This window comes from Penicillium digitatum, chromosome 3, assembly GCF_016767815.1.
Source record: "Penicillium digitatum chromosome 3, complete sequence".
In the NCBI taxonomy this organism is placed as follows: Eukaryota; Fungi; Ascomycota; class Eurotiomycetes; order Eurotiales; family Aspergillaceae; genus Penicillium; species Penicillium digitatum.
This window is the reverse complement of record NC_089386.1, coordinates 3,751,552-3,769,950: the sequence shown is the minus strand read 5'-3', so window position 1 is coordinate 3,769,950 and position 18,399 is coordinate 3,751,552. Positions and strand designations below refer to the sequence as shown.

General features: G+C 47.7%; 8 protein-coding genes across 8 annotated transcripts; 5 read left to right on the top strand and 3 right to left on the bottom strand.

Annotated features, from left to right (window-relative positions):
* Positions 1-1,397: 1,397 nt before the first annotated feature.
* Positions 1,398-1,807, top strand: Pdw03_8882 (Putative STF2-like protein; the record flags this gene model as incomplete). The annotated part of the gene is made up of 2 exons (XM_014681498.1): positions 1,398-1,498; positions 1,558-1,807. The coding sequence occupies 2 exons, from the start codon at positions 1,398-1,400 to the stop codon at positions 1,805-1,807; spliced, it is 351 nt and encodes a 116-aa protein (XP_014536984.1).
* Positions 1,808-2,179: 372 nt separating this feature from the next.
* On the bottom strand, positions 2,180-6,286 carry Pdw03_8881 (Nuclear pore complex subunit Nup133, putative; the record flags this gene model as incomplete). The annotated part of the gene is made up of 5 exons (XM_066102085.1): positions 2,180-2,421; positions 2,478-2,670; positions 2,743-5,789; positions 5,859-5,928; positions 5,999-6,286. 5 exons carry the CDS (start codon positions 6,284-6,286, stop codon positions 2,180-2,182), a joined length of 3,840 nt encoding a protein of 1,279 aa, XP_065957168.1.
* Positions 6,287-7,223: 937 nt separating this feature from the next.
* Pdw03_8880 (Acyl transferase/acyl hydrolase/lysophospholipase) lies at positions 7,224-8,487 on the top strand (the record flags this gene model as incomplete). The annotated part of the gene is made up of 2 exons (XM_014681496.2): positions 7,224-7,374; positions 7,439-8,487. The coding sequence occupies 2 exons, from the start codon at positions 7,224-7,226 to the stop codon at positions 8,485-8,487; spliced, it is 1,200 nt and encodes a 399-aa protein (XP_014536982.2).
* A 228-nt stretch (positions 8,488-8,715) lies between these two features.
* On the bottom strand, positions 8,716-9,370 carry Pdw03_8879 (Sedlin; the record flags this gene model as incomplete). Its single annotated transcript, XM_014681495.1, has 3 exons — positions 8,716-8,904; positions 8,974-9,267; positions 9,326-9,370. The coding sequence occupies 3 exons, from the start codon at positions 9,368-9,370 to the stop codon at positions 8,716-8,718; spliced, it is 528 nt and encodes a 175-aa protein (XP_014536981.1).
* Positions 9,371-10,007: 637 nt separating this feature from the next.
* Positions 10,008-10,877, top strand: Pdw03_8878 (NADH-ubiquinone oxidoreductase subunit B, putative; the record flags this gene model as incomplete). Its single annotated transcript, XM_014681494.1, has 4 exons — positions 10,008-10,050; positions 10,103-10,301; positions 10,369-10,724; positions 10,783-10,877. 4 exons carry the CDS (start codon positions 10,008-10,010, stop codon positions 10,875-10,877), a joined length of 693 nt encoding a protein of 230 aa, XP_014536980.1.
* Positions 10,878-12,536: 1,659 nt separating this feature from the next.
* On the bottom strand, positions 12,537-12,806 carry Pdw03_8877 (Gamma-glutamyltranspeptidase; the record flags this gene model as incomplete). Its single annotated transcript, XM_066102084.1, has 1 exon — positions 12,537-12,806. One exon carries the CDS (start codon positions 12,804-12,806, stop codon positions 12,537-12,539), a length of 270 nt encoding a protein of 89 aa, XP_065957167.1.
* Positions 12,807-14,473: 1,667 nt separating this feature from the next.
* On the top strand, positions 14,474-16,449 carry Pdw03_8876 (Amino acid/polyamine transporter I; the record flags this gene model as incomplete). The annotated part of the gene is made up of 6 exons (XM_014681493.1): positions 14,474-14,667; positions 14,723-14,729; positions 14,784-14,944; positions 15,003-15,391; positions 15,452-15,940; positions 16,010-16,449. 6 exons carry the CDS (start codon positions 14,474-14,476, stop codon positions 16,447-16,449), a joined length of 1,680 nt encoding a protein of 559 aa, XP_014536979.1.
* A 399-nt stretch (positions 16,450-16,848) lies between these two features.
* Pdw03_8875 (NADH-ubiquinone oxidoreductase subunit) lies at positions 16,849-17,830 on the top strand (the record flags this gene model as incomplete). Its single annotated transcript, XM_014681492.2, has 5 exons — positions 16,849-16,915; positions 16,991-17,002; positions 17,093-17,169; positions 17,246-17,754; positions 17,806-17,830. The coding sequence occupies 5 exons, from the start codon at positions 16,849-16,851 to the stop codon at positions 17,828-17,830; spliced, it is 690 nt and encodes a 229-aa protein (XP_014536978.2).
* Positions 17,831-18,399: the final 569 nt, after the last annotated feature.

Here is an 18,399-nt window from a genome sequence, read left to right as displayed (position 1 = left end):
GTCGGTCTGATCTTGGTCTTTCAAATGGAAGATCACTATTCTAGTTCTGAATGTTGTGTTCCCAAGTCCTGATAGAGTTGAATCGGCTACACATAACAGCACTGCCATCTATCATTGGACATCGTTCGAGGTCTTAGGCCTTCAGAACGAAAATTTTATATTAAAGTGGGTGTGGTAATGAAGCTATTCATTGGTGGCTTTGGTCCACAATTATTGCGTGTAGGTACATTTGATAGGAGGAGTGCCTCCTAGTTTACTCCGTACTCCGCTCTCTCTCTCTCTCTCTCTCTCTCTCTCTCTCTCTCTCTCTCTCTCTCTCTCTCTCTCTCTCTCTCTCTTAGGCCATGAAATTACCCGCTAGGCTCGAAGAAACTTAGTCCCGGGAGGTGATCAGACGCTGTCCCGAAATAGTTGCAGCCCTACAACTTAGAGGGCTGTAGTTAGTCTTCTAGATCTAATAACTTTTGTTAGGCGAAACCGCTTTCGTGCAGCAGTTATGTGTGTATTTTCTGTGCCAGGTACAAGTTGAGCACAATCATGTCACTCAAGCTTTGGCCTTCTTCTTTCTCCTGTTGAGTCCTCTCATCGATTACAGATAAACTGTGACACCGGGGAAAGGATTTTATTCTAGGATATTCAAATTAGTGTCCCATTGCATTGTGGGGGGAAGCTCTATTTGGTTTACGCAGGATGAAGATCATTTCTGTAGGTCTTTTGTGCACAATTTATTCAAGTCTCCGGTTCTGGCGGACAAAAATATATAGTCCCAGATGAGGAAAATGCAGAAGCAACTTAACAGGTTCCAGTAGAGTGAGAAACCACTCACTCTGCCTAATTAGCAATTCTTCCATACTCTTCGCTCAATTGCTGAATTAACATGCTAGCTATCCAGAGGCTTAACATGACATTGGCTCCACAATTCGTCGGCCTTGATATGTCAACAATACACAAGGAAAAAAGAGATGTGAGTCTCTTCTCCTTCCATGATACACTGTTTTAAGATGGTGAAGATGGTTACGTATTGGAGGAAATAAGGTTGGTGGAGCCTGCATTAGTCCACCGCACTCTGGGGTATGAGGTCACGAGTCATTACGCCCCCCTCTTGCATTGCATGATTTGTCTCTCCTGTCCTTTCTTGTTTTTCATCTCTCCCATCTCTCCCATCTCTCCCATCTCTCCTATCTCTTCCTGAACCAATTCATCATCTTGCATCACATCAAATATTCCCATCGAGAACCAGTAAGCATCTATCCCGCGTTAGTATGCTTGCATCTCTTGGCATCAAACCATGGACACTTGCCATCTCAATCCCCAAGTGGTCACCCTACTAACATGACAAACTCCTAGTGACTCGCTCACACAAATCGAATGACCGTGAACACCAGACGGAAGGCGTGATGGGTACCCGTGACAACATACCACGCTACTTTGCAAAGTCCGGCCCGACTGACGCTGATCCTCGCAAGACAAAGAAGGACGGGGGTGGTAAAGGCAATTGGTAAGAAATGCACACCAGAGCCATTCATGTTGATCTAGCTAATACTTGAATTGACACAGGGGCCGGTCGGGCGAGGAAATGCAGGACACTGACTACTCGTTCACCAATGCTAGACGTCGGTCCAACAGTAGCACCCAGGGTCTGGCTGACTTCAACACCAAGTTCGAGGCTTTTGAACCAGAACCTGTGTTCGAGGAAGAGGTCCGTGGTGACGCCGACATGGCTGCAGTGAATGATAATACCGTGACCAAGGTCGAGAGTGCCAGTAGCAACGATAGCGAAGCTGATCATGATGGAAGGAAATATTAAGCAGTCTCGGCCATCGATGTGGCGACTTGCGCTTCACAGCCTCTGGATGTCAAGTAGGTTGGAACATGAACAAGCGTAGTCTCTTAGGGGTCGTGTCTGAGAAAACAACCCAAATAAACATCACATTCACATTTCAGTGATTGAGGGAGGGTCCGTGATCCAGTGCAACGTAACTCTTAGGGTTTGCTGAAGATCTGAACAGTACATTGAAACGTCTCTTGAGATTTCATACATAGAACATATTATGACTATTGGCCATTGGATAACCGAGCAAGAATATCGCAAACGCCACCATTTCATCCCCAACCCGCGTCAATTGTAGAGAAAATTCAATCGTTTGCTCCAGCAACTTCACCATCACACATAGGTGGTCTATTTGGGGGGCGATATGTGGACCTCGGCAGTTTCCCGGAGGTTTTGGAACCAGAAATCAAGTTTTCCGATGTCAATGCACTGGCGCAGAATATCATTTTCGGTCTGAAGATCGGATGCCACACGAGATTTTTGCTCTGGGCGGAACCGCGATACAAGAATATCGGAATCAGAATCAGTCATCAGAGCCTCTGCGGGCGAGAGAGGCTTGTACATAGAGTGCAGACCAGTATTTCGAGGTTCTGGACATATTTTGTTGGTTAGCCCGATAGTCCTAGTTCAATGGGAACAAACTCACCTTCCAAGCATGCAGTAAGTGATCGGTAGAGTGCCGTGTCGGCGATTGAGCTGTATTCACTGCCGTTAGGGCCCTCAGCGGCTTTGCCCCGAGCTACCCAATCATCTTTGATCAAGCACCGTCGCCAGATCAACCTTTGCAACGCCATGAGGTAGGATGGGTCTCGCTGGCCGTAGCGTCCATAATCGAGAACCTGCAAGGCGAGATGGAACTCGCTTCGTATCATTTCACTCTCACTGTCATCTGCAAGCTGAGTAGGGCCCACCAATGTCAAGATGTCAATCAGGCCGTCGGCACCCACAACCTGCCTGTCGACCAAGGTAGAGAGAGCGTCGCTCAAGATTTCATGGAGTGATGGCCGATCATCGAAGATGTGTTCTCCATACTGACTGAGAACTAATTCAAGTTCTGCCTTTCGGTCATTCGCACCCTGTAGGATATGCTCCATGTGCAAGTAGAGAATGTCTTGGATCCCATCGACCACGACGTAATCCTCCAGACGTTTTACATCCTCTTGCAAAGTAGAAGCAATGACGGAAGAATCCATTCGCTCCTGCGTCGCTAGTTTGCCTAGCTTGGCCAACGAGATCTCTACGCGGTGGCTCCACAAGTCTTCTTCACTGCCAATCGCTAGATTCTCCAATGAGGCTGCGGCAGAGTCATAGTCGTCTTCGCCGATGACATCGTTAATCCAGCTTAGGCGAGAATATGCGGGGTTACTTCGAAGGAATCGAGTGACGGCAGGTTGGTATTTTCGCATTGTAAATAATGTTCCTGGATAACCCATCGCGATTTGCCGGGAGAAGTATGCATCCGCCCATAGGTCACCAAACTTGTCGAAATACTTGGCTATCAGTTGGTCGGCATCGATCTCGGTTTGATTCGTGGAAACATCATTCTGAGGGTCTGTACGCGGATGTAGGCTCGCCTTTTGGTCTTGAAGCTCGATGATCAACTCGACCAACGCTCCCATGTCCCGGAAGCTCTCTGCTAGCTCAACGGCATCGGCAAGATGATCGATACCAGCCAGCTTGAAGAGTTGCCATTTGCGGTCTTCGACATGGGCCTGCTCAATCGAGACACTCTCATCCATCAGTTTGGGATCTCCTTGTGCGGAAAGCCATCGAGTTCGTTCGAGATGCATTTGACCGACCACACGAAGGTGTCGATAGCTGTTTTTCGCAACTTGGTTCAAAACATGCGCGTCAGGGATATCTGCTGCCGATGCGGGATTTTTCCATGACCGGCAACTATCCAGTTCCAAATCGAGTAAATGCCCCGCTTCAGAGTAACCAACACCTCTCGATGTCCAGAACTCGGGAAGATCTTCATATCCACCGGAAAGCACACCATCCTCCAGGAAGTCTCCAGTAAGACCATAAAGTGCAACGTGCTCATCGCGATACCGGAAAGCAGTTTCTGTGACCGCCAGAAACAGCTCGCTGGCGGCTAGGATCTTTTCTGACAGTGCGCGCGCAGGGTTGGAAGTGTTGCCCCGACCCAGCTTGATTGCATTCTTGATCCAAGGAATGACGTGCTCCATGCGGTAAGAGTCTCTCAGGAACCACTGACGTACCGGATCGGTCTCTCCGTGTTGAGGGTTGATTGGAGTCTTGAACTTGTCGTGCATGGATCCAATGACATGACCAAGGAAGGTTTCTTCCTCTCCATTTTTTATCTGACTGGCTTCCTGGATCTTCCACATAGCTCTTTGTGCCGCAATTTTTTCCGCCGCCCACAGCAACTTCCATCTTGCCGGTCGATTCAAAGGATTGCCTTGGCGAGATAGTAAAGAGGCAAGATCATCCAGTGCCTTTGCTCTCAAGCGAAGATTTTGCTCTAGTGAGATAGCAGTGGTAGGAATGAAGCGAGTCTCTGATCGGAGCAGCTCCCTGCAGATTTCTAAAGATGCTTGCTCCATTTCCAATGGCGGGAAGTTCAAGTCCCCTTCGCTGGATAAATTCAACGGATTCTTTGCCATGGTCCCGAAGAAAACCGCCTGCTCAAGCTTATGCTTTGCTGTAATCTGAGGCTCGTCGACATCTTGTTCTGTGCCAGGACGAGGAAGCACTGTCACACGAATTACACCGAAATTCCGAAGCATAAGCACACATGCTGCGCAAGGGGAATCGTTCGACTGGTCCTCTGAGATGGATCCTAGGATTTCGTGGTCTGTGCCAGAACGCAAGTGAATAGTGTCTTGGAAAGGCAGAGGCAATTTATTGGAATCAAGAAGCAGTTGTGAGGATGGAGTTTCTTCGACACTTGCCAACGACAAGATAACAAGAGACTGGCCAATAAGGATGAAAGCCGTTTCTTCTGGCTTCGGCACAAAGATTTTGGGTTTGGACGTTTCGAGCTGAGAGGCAGGAATGTGGCGAAGATCGACGGCATGCGTTGACATAACGCGAGATTGATTTCCTGACAGGTGAACTTGAGCCACGAATAGCGCCCTAGTCTCTGACCATTGTGGCGACCTTATAACCAGAAAGAGGCGCCAGGACCCATCAGAAAGTTGGACAGCATCGTCGGAAGACTGCAGAGCAGAGAACGCAAGGTCCACGACTTTGAGTTCTGTATCATTTGTCGGTTGCGCATGATATTCAGGGAGGGCCGCCAAAATTTCATCCTTGAGATCGTATCGTTTCCTAAGCGTGTTCCCGTGGTTCCAATGCGTGTCCCATATTTCAACCAACCCGGCCGAAGTTGCAATAATGACGTCTCGCTGGCCGCGTTGGTGAGAACCACCAGCCCGAACAGCAGTGACCTCTTTTCTCCATGACCCACCCGCGAAGACGCTCTTGATGCCCCCGAAAATTCCACCGCCTCCAGTCCCTACAGTGCTTCTGAGGAAATTCACGACTACTGAAGGCTTTCCCTGGGGGTCCCTCAAGGTGATGTGTGCTACTCGTCCGGACGAGAATGTAACGATGATTCCCGAAGGCTCCCCATTGAGTATTTCCGTGGCATACTCACCGGAAAGCATGCCAGGGGTGGATCCTTGGATGCCATTCTGCTTTTGCCGGGATAAACCCAGCGCCGCGGCACTGGAAACAGTCTCCCAGTAAACGACTTTTCCCGTAGAAGGAATGATCACTAAAAGACCGGGGTGGTCGCCTGTAGCCGTAGATAATAGAACTCCGAGTGGGACGGCACCTTTAGGGTCTCTGCAAGAATCCGGAATCGATACCGTGAACGTCTCCGACGGAGACGGAGACGAAGCGGGCGTAGAATAGGGCCACACGATGGCATGCGAGTGGGTCAAAGCTAGTGCGTGATCATGCCCAGGTCCGAAAAAGCATTTGAGGGGTTCTGCGCTCAGAGGATGGGAGTCAATAAACCGCAATCCAAGGAGAGGGAAAGCCGTAGTATTTGAGTTACCTGATTGTAAGCCACGAATTTGATCTGGCAAAGATGGCAGTTGATCAACAGTGTAGAAATCGGTGCTTGACTTTAACCCAGCAAGTTAGTGCTTTGAACTTGAGGGTCTGAAGGAACGCGCAAAGATTTAAGTAACCCACCAAAACAATTGTCCCCTCGTTATTGTTTCCAGGTCCATCGCCTTGTTTCACAACACGAGTTGATAGATGCAAGTCATTCATCTGGTCCGTAGGGACAACGTCACCGTTTGGCGCAGTGGGTGTCGCTAATTTTGCGAGCTCACGCCCCAGGTTGGTATCGGAAGGGGACTCATCTGGGCGTCGCAGAACGGAGCGCTGTCTCTTGGCCTTTGGTGGTTTGACAGAGTCATCGGAGCTTGTTCGCTGGCGTCGACGAGTATTGCGACCACCGGCTTTAGGGACGAACATTTTCAATTTGTACGTAACCTGTAGTCGCGAACACGCTGGCCGACGATAGCTTCGAAGATTGTTGACCCTTGGGGTCTGATTCGCTCTTCAAGGCTGGTATAAGGTAGGAGAAGAGAGAAAGAGAAAGGTTAAGGTAGAAGAAAGCTCTCCCAAAAAGATGGGTTTGAATTGGAGCACAGTGATGGCAGCGATAGGCTTGGTCAATAACAATCGAGGATGTATGTCCGAAGGCGGTGAGACAACAACCATATTGTACTTCGTACAGGTCGGTACATTACAAAATTTGTAAGTTACATGTACTACTACATACAGCGTATTCTCATATATTTCTGTGCATATTAGAGAGTTATCACAATCCAAAAATGTTCTAGGCATGTATATCAAATACGTATAGCTTTTAAAATCGACACCAGAATAGCTTTTTTATGTGATTTAAGTCGATTCTGCTCATTGAAATGTGGGGCTCTGCATACTTGGGTAACAACTGGTATACGGAGTAGAGCGAATACCAATAGTATACACCCTATCTCAACTAGGTACTTAGCTGTATTGCATGAGGTCAATTAAGAATGTTGGTAAACATATGTGTATAATTGATTAATCTCAGAATCTGAAAAGAATCGGTATATCATATAAGGACTGTGTAAGCTCCACTGAGAATGTGCATGGCAATTGACGGTTGTACGGGGATATCTTTTTTTCCATAGCCGATTACCCCGAAAAAAGGAGCTCACGTGAATCCCACATCTAACCCCACACGGAGATCACTGCTCCCGTTATTAACGCCAGCATGGACTGAGGGACAACACTCCTTCGCTCCATGAGATAGCGGATCTCACTCTCGCGACTACGCAGTAGCCACCATGCTCACATGCTGTGTTGATACGGTCAAGATCAAGGCCCCAAATGGTTGCTTAGGGCTGCAACTGTAGAGAAGATGTTCTCACGCTTGTCGCATCCCAGGGGTCACTTCCGACTAAGATCCATTGTGCATGTCGTATCGCAAGCTTTGTTTACACCTTCACGACCGACACACCTCAATGTTCTGCCCTTCAACCGAGACCTACACACTGCCCTTTTTTTCCCAGGTTTGCACACGCCCGGCCCCCATTTTACCTCTGAACCTCAAATGACCGCTAATACAAACAGCAGGGCATGGAGTCCAAAGGGTTGGCATGGCCAACACCTGGATCGAAAGCTTCCCTTACACTGCAGCTAAGGTTTTGGACGAGATGGATAGCACTCTCGGGTTCAAACTGTCCAGCATTATATCCGACGGCCCCAATTCCAAGCTCAACAAAACGGAAAACTCACAGCCTGCAGTCATGGCAATCTCAGTCCTAATACTTCGTATCTTGGAGCAGGAGCTCGGGTTCGACACTAAATCTCGGGTCGACGTTACGCTTGGACATAGCCTCGGGGAGTTCTCCGCATTGGTTGCCGGAGGCTATCTTGAATTCGGAGATGCTCTGCAAATAGTCCATGGTCGGGCTGAAATGATGGCCCAGTGTACGCGCCAGTTGACCGAGCAGTCAGGCGAAACATATGGCATGGTTGCACTTCTCTGTGAACCCGAGCACCTGGAAAGTATGCTTCTAACGGTCCAAGAATTCATTGGTTACAAGTCGCCGGGCTTTGGAATCGACAGGGATAACCATGCACCATCAATTCAGCAAGTGGTGGTTGCAAACATCAACTCGAAAAATCAAATCGTGCTAAGTGGTAGTCTTGACCGAATCAAAACCCTTCTGGTCCAAATGCGTCAATTTGGAGGCCACGACCCCCGGGCTGTCAGACTGAAAAGTGACAGCCCTTTTCATATCCCTGCTATGGCGCTAGCTGCGGATTATATGAGAGATGCCCTCGAGAAAATCAACATCACATTCCCCACATCAATGCCATGTATATCAAATGTTACCGCCTTGCCCTTCCAGTCCAAGGAAGACATCAAGGATCTCCTTTCAAGACAGTGCACTGATACAGTGAGATGGTGGGATAGCATTCGCTATCTTGATCAGGTACGAGGCGTGAAGCGGTGGATCGGAATTGGACCAGGAAAGGTCGGCAGGAATTTGGTTGGCAAAGAGGTTGGAAGGGTTGACATCAAAGGTGGTGGAGTGTGGGCAGTTTGCAACCCTCATGAAATGTCAGAGATCATGGTTGCCTTGGAGCAGACTGAAGTCGAAACAGAAAACCACTGACCTGAATTAGCATAGTGACAAATTGATGATCTTTATACTTTCTTTTATATTCGATTCAGAATCCTCATGACTAGTAAACTATAAGAAGTGGATATCCAAAGGAGTATAATAACGAAGAAGCATTGTGGCTATTGCCCGAATAGTTTGGTGAATTATTCCTGTCTAATATGGATGTAAGTTGGGGAAACTGGTTGATCTAGGTTTAATAGGTATCAATTGGTACTCTCCCTACAGAGAAGTTCCTGGAGCCCACGAATCCCCAATGCGTTTAACGTCCGCAACGAACTTTTTGTTAGAGATTGGCTGGCAAGTGGACAAAGAAGAAGCTGTATTCCCAGGGATTGGAATGTGGTCATCGGGGAAATAGAAGGGATTTTGCAAAAGCTGGATATATGCACTCTGTAATGCGCGGAAAGCCTATGTGGAATAGTTAGGGGTTGGGATCTTTCGGCCGATGAGCATTGGCTAGGCACCGGAAAAACTTACCGGCTTCACATCAGAATCTCTCAAGCCATTGATCTCAGCGCCTGCTTGCTTCCCAGTGCTGGCCTCTTCCTGGCCGAATAAATCCACGATGATCAATAGTTTTACTCCCGTGGTCGTCAACCATCCATAGGCTGCAAGTCGTTCGTCAATTGCATGTAATAGACCTAGATCCTGATCAATGGATGTTTGTTTGCACCGGATGTCGAAAATGTCGAGGCAGGAGTTCAGTAAGAAGGAGAATTCGATAGTGGAATCCGAATATGGGGGAAATAAGGAAATGTGAAGAGGGTTATCCTGCAATCGAGTTAGAACGGGCAATCGTAGAGGGATAACTTGGCAGAGTGGAACATACTGCCTTCCCGATCACGCCAATGCAGGCAATCTTGGGACCAGCCATTCTGAGATGACTCTTGAAGTGGCAATGTATCCGGACTGGGCGCAATCACTTGAGCTCTTGGAGTTTAGGGACTGATTCCCTAGTCTCGACACTGTGATTGGTGAGAGTTTTAATTTGAATAGGTATAATCTCCCCGTATAATGTCCACAACTGAAATTACGCAGCCCTTTAAGGAACGGGTACTTGGCAATCAAAGTGTAGATGGTAGTGGAGTGGTTGTCCCCGATCTCCCCGCGGCATAAGGTATGGAGAAGACGCGCTCGGGCATCGAGGCAGAAAAAGGAGCTAAGAGCCAATGACCACACTGGCAATTCCATTTACGAGCAGCTCACCGCTTTTACCATACCGGGTTCTGTAAATGAAAAATACAGCCACTGAGCCAATAAGATATGAGGTGAAGGCTTATATCATCAACATCAAACACTCGGTATACATCATCTTCTTCCACTCTGGAATCGGAACCTTTTTTGGGGTTCTCCTTGTCTTGCAGTTACCCGGAGCCCGCCACCTCTCCTCTCTTGTAATTCTATATAACCATCGTCACTGGCCGAGGCTGCTACTACCCTGTCTCTTTAACCCCCAGGATCACCACCTTCTATTCCAGTTTTTTTCCTCCACCGAAGAGACTTTTCTCAAGATGCTTCAGATGACGAGGCCTGCCATCTCTGGCGCTCTGGGCGGTAGGGATCTTCTTCACATCATCGAAACTGTCAATTTACTAACATAAAACAGCTGCGCGACCCCGTTTCATTGCCTCCATTCCGCGTGCTCAACCCTTCGCGGCCCTCTCGACTTCGTCAGTCAAATCAGCGATAGCGCTCGAGCGTCAACCATCAGCAAGCGCCCAGCAATTGACCGAGTCAGGCAAGGCCCGCCGAGAGGTTCGTTTGCCTAGTCAGGAGAAGAAGGAGGGTGTTATGCAATATGCCTTGTTCGTTTGCTCTCTACAGCTTTGTCGTGTATGCGCCTTGAACTTCCGCTCACCTCATACTACACAGGACCACCCTTGATCAGATTGCCAATTGGGCTCGTCAAAGCTCCTTTTGGCCTATGACCTTCGGTCTTGCATGCTGCGCTGTCGAGATGATGCACCTTTCTACCCCCCGCTACGATCAGGATCGTTTTGGAATCATTTTCCGTGCTTCTCCGCGTCAGTCCGATGTTATGATTGTGGCCGGTACATTGACGAACAAGATGGCCCCTGCTCTTCGCCAGGTTTATGATCAAATGCCCGACCCCCGGTGGGTTATCAGCATGGGCAGTTGTGCCAACGGTGGTGGCTACTACCACTACAGTTACTCGGTCGTGCGAGGCTGTGACCGGGTTGTGCCGGTCGATATTTACGTGCCTGGATGTAAGCATTTCCTCTTTCCGCACTCTTGCCCCGTTGCAATTGACTGACGAAAACCAAGGCCCACCCACTTCCGAGGCACTGATGTACGGTATCTTCCAGCTGCAAAAGAAGATGAGAAACACCGGAATCACACGCATGTGGTACCGCCGCTAATCTCAGAATCAAATGATATGGTGGGCAGTTTTATTTTGCCTCTTCTGTCACAGTGCATGGTAAAATAAAGTGACTCCACTTAACTGCCGTGGAGTTTTTATGTGTCTCTTTTTGCTTTGTACAATGTCAAGCCTCGGGGTCTGATATTTTGTTTCACTCTCACTTTGATTGGTCTGTTCCCCCCCTTTTTGCCTTTCGGAATATCCAATCAAAAGACTTTATATGTCATAAATGCTGGCTTGAGAAATTTACGAATGTCACTTTTACTGATCATTTGAAATTGGCGGTCGCTATTTTCCGGATCGGGATCCAGCCGCTTTTTACACTTAATGCTACGATATAAGTATATATTTCACAGCATAGGGTAAGTAGGTGAACGCCTTCAGAGTGGTGTTGCTCAAGTGGCCCTCGGGAACTGGAAGTGCGTATAATGCTGAGACTAGTATTCTTGCCAAGGGAATCTACTTCCCATGATGTTGGCCTGTGCGAAGAAAGGATGAGAACCCTGTAGGGAAAGAATTCTCTTCCTCTAAAACTGGAATTCACATAGCCGTTTGGCCACCCCTGCATGTGGTTACATATAGGAAAATGTTCTTTGCAGTTTGCATTTCTTCTTGGCCGTTCTGTGCACATGTAAAAAGAGCATCCTGGACCAAATAGATCAGACGATAGCGCATGCAAAAGGAGAGTTGCTGTAATTATACTCAAAAGGACTTAGTTCGGCACTAGTTGACCATGCAGGCGTGAACGAGCAAGAGCCTTCGCCGCAGAAAGGCCTTCATCAACCGCATGGATGACGTACTGGATAGTAGTTGTGACAATCCGGTTTCCCCCCTCGTCGCTCCTGTGCAAAGAATAGCTTCCCGTCAAGATGTATCGCAATGATGGGTATGAGCAAATGGTAGAGGCCGCTTTCCAGGCCGGATGTAATTGGGCAGCGAGGAGCTATATCCAAAGGCATTACAGGGGCCGGAGATGGAGAAACCTAGGAGATGAGCGTCAGTCTGATATCAAGTCACGAGTACTGGTTGGAGGCCTACCACGTCTTATTATTCATTATTGCCCCTGTTTCTGTGATGATCAACTGGCTTCCAAAGAGCAAGTTGATGGTAGTCGTGATGGAGATGACCAATCCACGGTGATCAGCTGCAGCCATGTGGGATGTAATGAGATTCCACCCCATCAGCGGCCCTTTCAATGAAAATCCATTAGAACAAGTGAGTTTACGTGTCTAGGCATTCAATCCCTTGTAGGCCATGTGCAGAAACGTTTAAAGTGTGGAAATCAGAAATCCTTCCACAAATTTTGTCCACGGCAAAATGCTTCAGCATGCCCTCTTGGTACTAGCTTGTCATTTCAACTTAGAATCGCCTAGATTGGTTCGCTGTCGCAAGTCAGCAAAGTGGATTGGAATACAAAGGGAACATCCATATCTCTCCACAACTAAAGACAATTGCTTTGTTCATTCTGTGGATGCTAAGATTCAGGATATTCGGGCCGAGGAAGTTGTCATAGGTGTTTAATGTCTCTAGAGCACTCATAGAAACAATTTCACTTGACGGGGCCGTTGTATTGATAGCCTTGAAGGCGCGCTGGTCGATTGGTGAAGCTTTCTATATAGCCACTTTTCCAATAATCCAATGTTACGTTTGCCAATTTTCAGCCTTGGTGGCGCTGAGCATAGTCTCTGCCGGTGTATAATGCATCTGGCCCTTGATCAGCGAGAGCCTCAGACGTATCCGCGTACCAATGTCTGGTTTTTGTATCTCCAAGACCGAGCAGAATTCCATTGGGAGCAAAGCCAAATGCCGATGTTGGGTTCTTGGGCAGGAAATATTCACCATCTCTAACAGCCGATTCCATAGTGTGAACAATCTCCTCTATAACAAAGATATTTTCACGGGCAGTTTTGATAGCTGGATACATCATATTCAATCACCGAAGAACACACTAGATCTTATGGGGAGATTCTAGTCCCATGTTTTTGCGTGAATCAGGCCGGGGGTTCATCCTTACTGGTGTCATAGCTAGAACATTGGCAGGCTGATGTTAAACTCTAAATTAGGAAGTTAGCTGAGACCCCTATAAGAAACTTGGTGATAAGCCTAGTTCCACGTTGAAAAGCCCGTACTCAAGTAGAAAGCTTAATTTAAGGCCAATTCCTACCCGTCAATCGAGGCATAAATAGAATTGAAAGGCGCCGTGCACAGCCACGGAATTTAACTAAAGGACTCTGAATTTTGTGAAGGAAGATAGGATTTCATTGGAAAGTTCTATGCTTCTAGTCTAGTGTTTGACCCATGGCCCGAATACGGCGATCCGCAGTGTAACTGGACTGATAAGGACGTTGCGTCAGTGGTTGACTTGATTTTTTTTTTTGGATTTTGTGAGATATTGACCTGTTCACCTCCCTAAAGCCGAAAAGAGAGATGTTTGCGTCCAGACAAAGAAGTTCGTGGAAACTCCAGGTCTTTTAAGCCGTAACTACTGTACTTTGCTAATAGGAAATTAGATTTAGTGGCAATTCCTGTTCCTTGCTCAATTAGTTTATTTCTATAGGGACTCTTGGTCATCTGCCCATACTCACCAAGTTAGCCCGCCTCATTCGTACTACAGGTAGATCTCATACAAATCGGATCCCGCTTGTTAAAGAATTGGCCAAGACTCCTTGTCATGGTTAGAAAAGCCTCCCAAGGCCTCAGGTTGGTGATAACTATTACTAAAATACGTGTGGGTAAGATTTACTGAGCCTATCCTAAATGCAAAAAAACCTTGCTTCCCACCTTTGACTCTTGGATGTGTTGTTGGGCAATTGTATTGTCCTACAATTTCAGTGGGTAATAATTCCCAGTGTAATCTGCCTTTTCTCCCTCAATGATCTAGGCAAACCTTATAGTCGCACGGAAAACAACTGAAACATGGTAGAGATATCACTGATAAAGGATTCAGGTGGGTCAGTATGTAGATCTCGGCATCAATTGTAGTACACTGTTTTTTTTTTCTGGAGCCATGAAGGCCGGAGTGTAGGCATGCCAAGATTGCCAAGATTGCCAAGCGCACCAACACCACCACTGCACTTGGCACCTTCACCGGACCATATATTGGGAGAGAGGCTCTACTAGCCCTTTCATAATATAGGACCTTCTAAGCGGACCCAGGAACAACCTTAAGAATAGGAATACATTCAGCTACTTGGGGACACTGTGTCTTGCTGTCATATATTGAATTCTGTGGGGAAAGATATTGCGGGGAATAAGTTGGGGAAAGTGTACGGAGTAAACACCAATCAGATCACTTTCGACAGGCCCCCGGAAGGAATCCGCATAGGGACATTTAATCCACTCACCGAAAATATTACGTGAGGGAAATACTGGATCGTGAACCTGACACACCCCACATGGCCTCTCCAGGATTAGTCTCCACTGAAAGAGGCGGAAGAGAAGATACATACTCCGTAGATAACCATAAAATGTGACCCTAGAATTCGCTTTAAAACAGTGCGTTGGGCTGGACCATTTAATCCTCATGGCCCCCAATTTCCTCGGTGTTTGATAGATTCTTTTCATCTTCTCCTTCTCACTTCGGCCTCCAGCAAGATGGGTCACCTTGACGAGATTAGCGCTCTCGAGGCACAACCCGGCAAAATTGACAACACGGGGGATTTCAAAGAAAGTGAACCTGTTGAGCCAATTCAGCTTCATAGAGAGCTCAAGGCTCGTCACATTTCTATGATTGCCATCGGTGGTGCCATTGGTACTGGTTTGGTTGTTGGCACTGGCAGTGCTCTGACGTGAGTTGATTTCTGATCCGATCGTTTCTGAAACACTGCTGACTGTCAACTTTAGAGCAGGAGTATGTGAGATTCATCCAACTGATCTTTTGACGTTGACTAATATTCCTAATCAGCCTGGATCTTTGCTTATTGCCTACTGCTTTATGGGTTTCGTCGTTTGGACCGTCATGTGTGGACTGGGTGAAATGGCTGCTTGGCTACCATTGTCCTCCGGTTTTACTGGCTATGCTGGCCGGTTTTGTGACCCTGCTCTCGGATTTACCCTCGGATGGTGGTGAGCAATATTCTTTCTCCTGCTGATATTAATCAGAAAAAATCTAATATTCTCCCAGCTACTACCTCAAATATATCATTCTACCACCTACACAACTAACTGCCGCTGCTCTAGTTATTACCTATTGGCCAAAGACATCAGCAGAGAATGTCAACCCGGGTGTGTGGATTGCCATCTTCATGGTGTCAATCATCGTGATTAACTACTTCGGCGTCAAGATTTTCGGTGAATTGGAGTTCTGGCTCTCATCCTTCAAGGTGATTGTCATTATGGGACTCATACTGTGCTCTTTCATCTTTGCACTTGGTGGTGGTCCCGATCACGACAGGAGAGGTTTCCGTTACTGGAGGGAACCCGGCGCCTTCGCCACAAAATACACCGGTGGTTCCCTGGGAAAATTCCTTGCTTTCTGGTCGACCTTGGTGCAGGCCACCTTTGCATTCCTCGGTATGGACTTTCTGTGACTGAGATTCCCCCATCTCACCTTCTAACTCTCTTTTGAACCAGGTACCGAACTCATTGGTGTGACCGTCGGAGAGGCCCAGAACCCCCGGAAGACGATCCCGAAAGCCATCAAGCTCACTTTCTGGCGAATCATCGTGTTCTACATTCTCAGCGTTCTCTTCCTCGGTATGCTAGTCCCCTACAACTCTCCAGATCTGGCTTTCGCGACCAAGGCCAAGAGCTCTGCTGCTGCCTCACCTTTCGTGGTTGCAATGAAGCAAGTCGCCGCCCTTCCCCACATCATCAATGGCTGTATCCTGGTGTTTGTATTTTCTGCCGCCAACTCTGATCTGTACATCGCAACTCGAACTCTGTACGGCCTTTCTCGTGAGAAGAAGGCCCCTAGGATCTTTGCTCGCACGAACAGAGCCGGTGTCCCAATCTATGCTCTGACACTGTCGGCTTCCTTCTGCCTGCTCGCCTTTATGAGTGTTTCCAGTGGCTCCAAGAATATCTTCGGATACTTCACCGATATGGTGTCAATCTTCGGATGTGTGTCCCCTTCATTCTACGCTCTGAATGACTTGGAAGATTTTCCAGCATGCTGACCCGATATCGTAGTGTTGACCTGGATCTCTCTCTTGATTACTCACATCTTCTTCATTCGCGCCCGACGTGCACAGGGTGTTGACGAGACAGTACTGGCCTACAAGGCTCCTCTGGGAATCATCGGTTCCTGCGTTGCGCTCTTTTTCTGTGTCTTGGTAGTCTTCACTCGCAGCTTCGGTGTGTTTATCCACAAACCGGAAACCTATGGCAATTTCGACTACAAGACCTTCATCACTTCCTACATCGGAATCCCCCTCTATGTATTAGCATTCGCTGGGTGGAAGTTCTGGAAGAAGACTGAGATTATCAAGCCCCATAATGCCGATATCTGGACGGGCAAGGCGGAAATTGACCGCGAAGAGGCCGAATATATGGCCATGATGGCCATCCAGGACCGGAACCTGTCTGGCTGGAAGAAATTCTACAGAAAAAGTCTCGCCTGGCTTTTCTAGTCCTTTTTTTTTGTTTTTGTTTTATTCTAGACCTTACCTCACGAGACACGTTTTGCTGGAAGTTCATGATCACTTTCGGAGGCGCAGATAATGTTTATTTCACTGGTTACATGGATTTTTTTCCCATTTTATTTTTGTGTCCCTCGGGCGCCATCTTATTCCCTGGTCAAGAGAAAGTGTGCACACTCAAGATAGGTGAGGACATTTTCAAGGAACTTGATGAGATGGTAGAATACCTTCGGTTCTTTGTCGTCTTGAAAAGCGAGAAGAGACAGGCACGTATTTGTATGCTTACTACGAAGTAGATCTTCTTCCTTCCACTCACTTTTAACCAACATCAAAAGCTTCAGGCTACAGTATACCGAGAACAAAAACTTTTTACGGTGATCTTTGAAAAGGATGAAGACAGTGGAATTACTAATACAAGAATTTGTGTGGTGGCTCGGCAACAAGATAATCCGTGCCAGTAATCGCACCTCCGGGGTTACCTCGACGCACCGGCTCAACCAAAGGCTTGCTACGGACTATTGACGGATTTCAGGGATTTCAGGCAGTAAGTCAAATGACTTTGGGACACAGAACAAATTCGTGCCCTTACAAATTCCTGGTCTTCGTGTGTCAATGGGCTGATATTAACTCGTAGGTCAGAGTCTTCTCACCATGGCTCGGGGTATCGTGAATGCCGCCAAGTCGGCATCCAATGTCATCTCCATCAACCAGGTAGGTCATAATGACCGGAATGAGGAGGCCAGACTCTATTGCCGTGCGCTGGGTACTAATCCTCTTTGGGCTCTAGAAATACACAGTCAAGTCCACCGGCATCTGGGAGCGCATTCGTCGCCTTCTCGCCGTTGACCCTGAACGCTCTTCAGGTGTCCCTCTGAACTCTCAATTCCGTTCTCCCACCCCGGGCTCTGTACCTCCTCTTGCCTACGATGACCCGGTTACTCTTCCCGCGGGTGACATTGCCGACAACCCATACTGGAAGCGGGACGTCCGGAGGAGCTACCCTAGGCTGAGCACCGTGCGCCAAGCCGATGCAGTCAGCCTTCTCACCGTCGGAAGCCAGGCCGCTCCCAAGGATGGCGTTCTTAAACTTGGACAGGCTGGAGAGCAGCAATTGATTGCTCTCAAGGAACAGGGCGAAGAACGCGGCCTAGCGGCTCTCTTTGAGCAAGATAAGAAGAGCATTCAGGGTATTTTTGGTGCCGATGGCTTGCCTCCCAAGCCTTGCAACATCAACCATGCCTCGAAGTCTTCACAATCTAAGTACGAGCTCGACCCGGAGAACGGCTACCCCAAGAAGTTTGTACCTCCAGTTCCATTCTTTTGATCCAGGCTAATACGCTTACACAGATATACCTGCCGCACCTTTGTTTGATTAGACCAGCACATTCTGCAAGGAAATACAATTTCATTTTCATTTTTCATGTCTTTTGATTGGCAATTGCAAGTTCAGCAAGTAGCAGCGATAACCAACTATACAAAGTGCCCGCGTTTTGTTTAAAATGACAATAGGCACCGGTGGGGTATCATTCACACAATAAACGCAGCTGTGTAGGACCGTTAGATGGTAAAAGAGAGTGCATCGTAGTCGGACTTTGATTGGACCCAGCTTCTCCCCGCTCGGCATGAAAGATCCCCAGATAATGCAATCAAGTCTCGGGGCTAGATGTAGGACCAAAACTGGAAGGGTGAAATGAAGATTGAGTCTAACAGTACTAAGTTTCGAGGCAGCCTTTGGTATATAATGTACCACATGTTCCATGGATTGCCAGCTTGCCAATCGCCCTTGATCTACATGCATATCCGGATCTGGCGTGGAAAATGTCGATGGTACCTCTGAAGGGGACAAATCATAGACGAGCTCAGTATTGAGCGCCCTTCTAGACGATTTAAATTAGCTCCCAAAGCAACGTGAGAAGCAATAGATGTGGGACTGAATTTAGA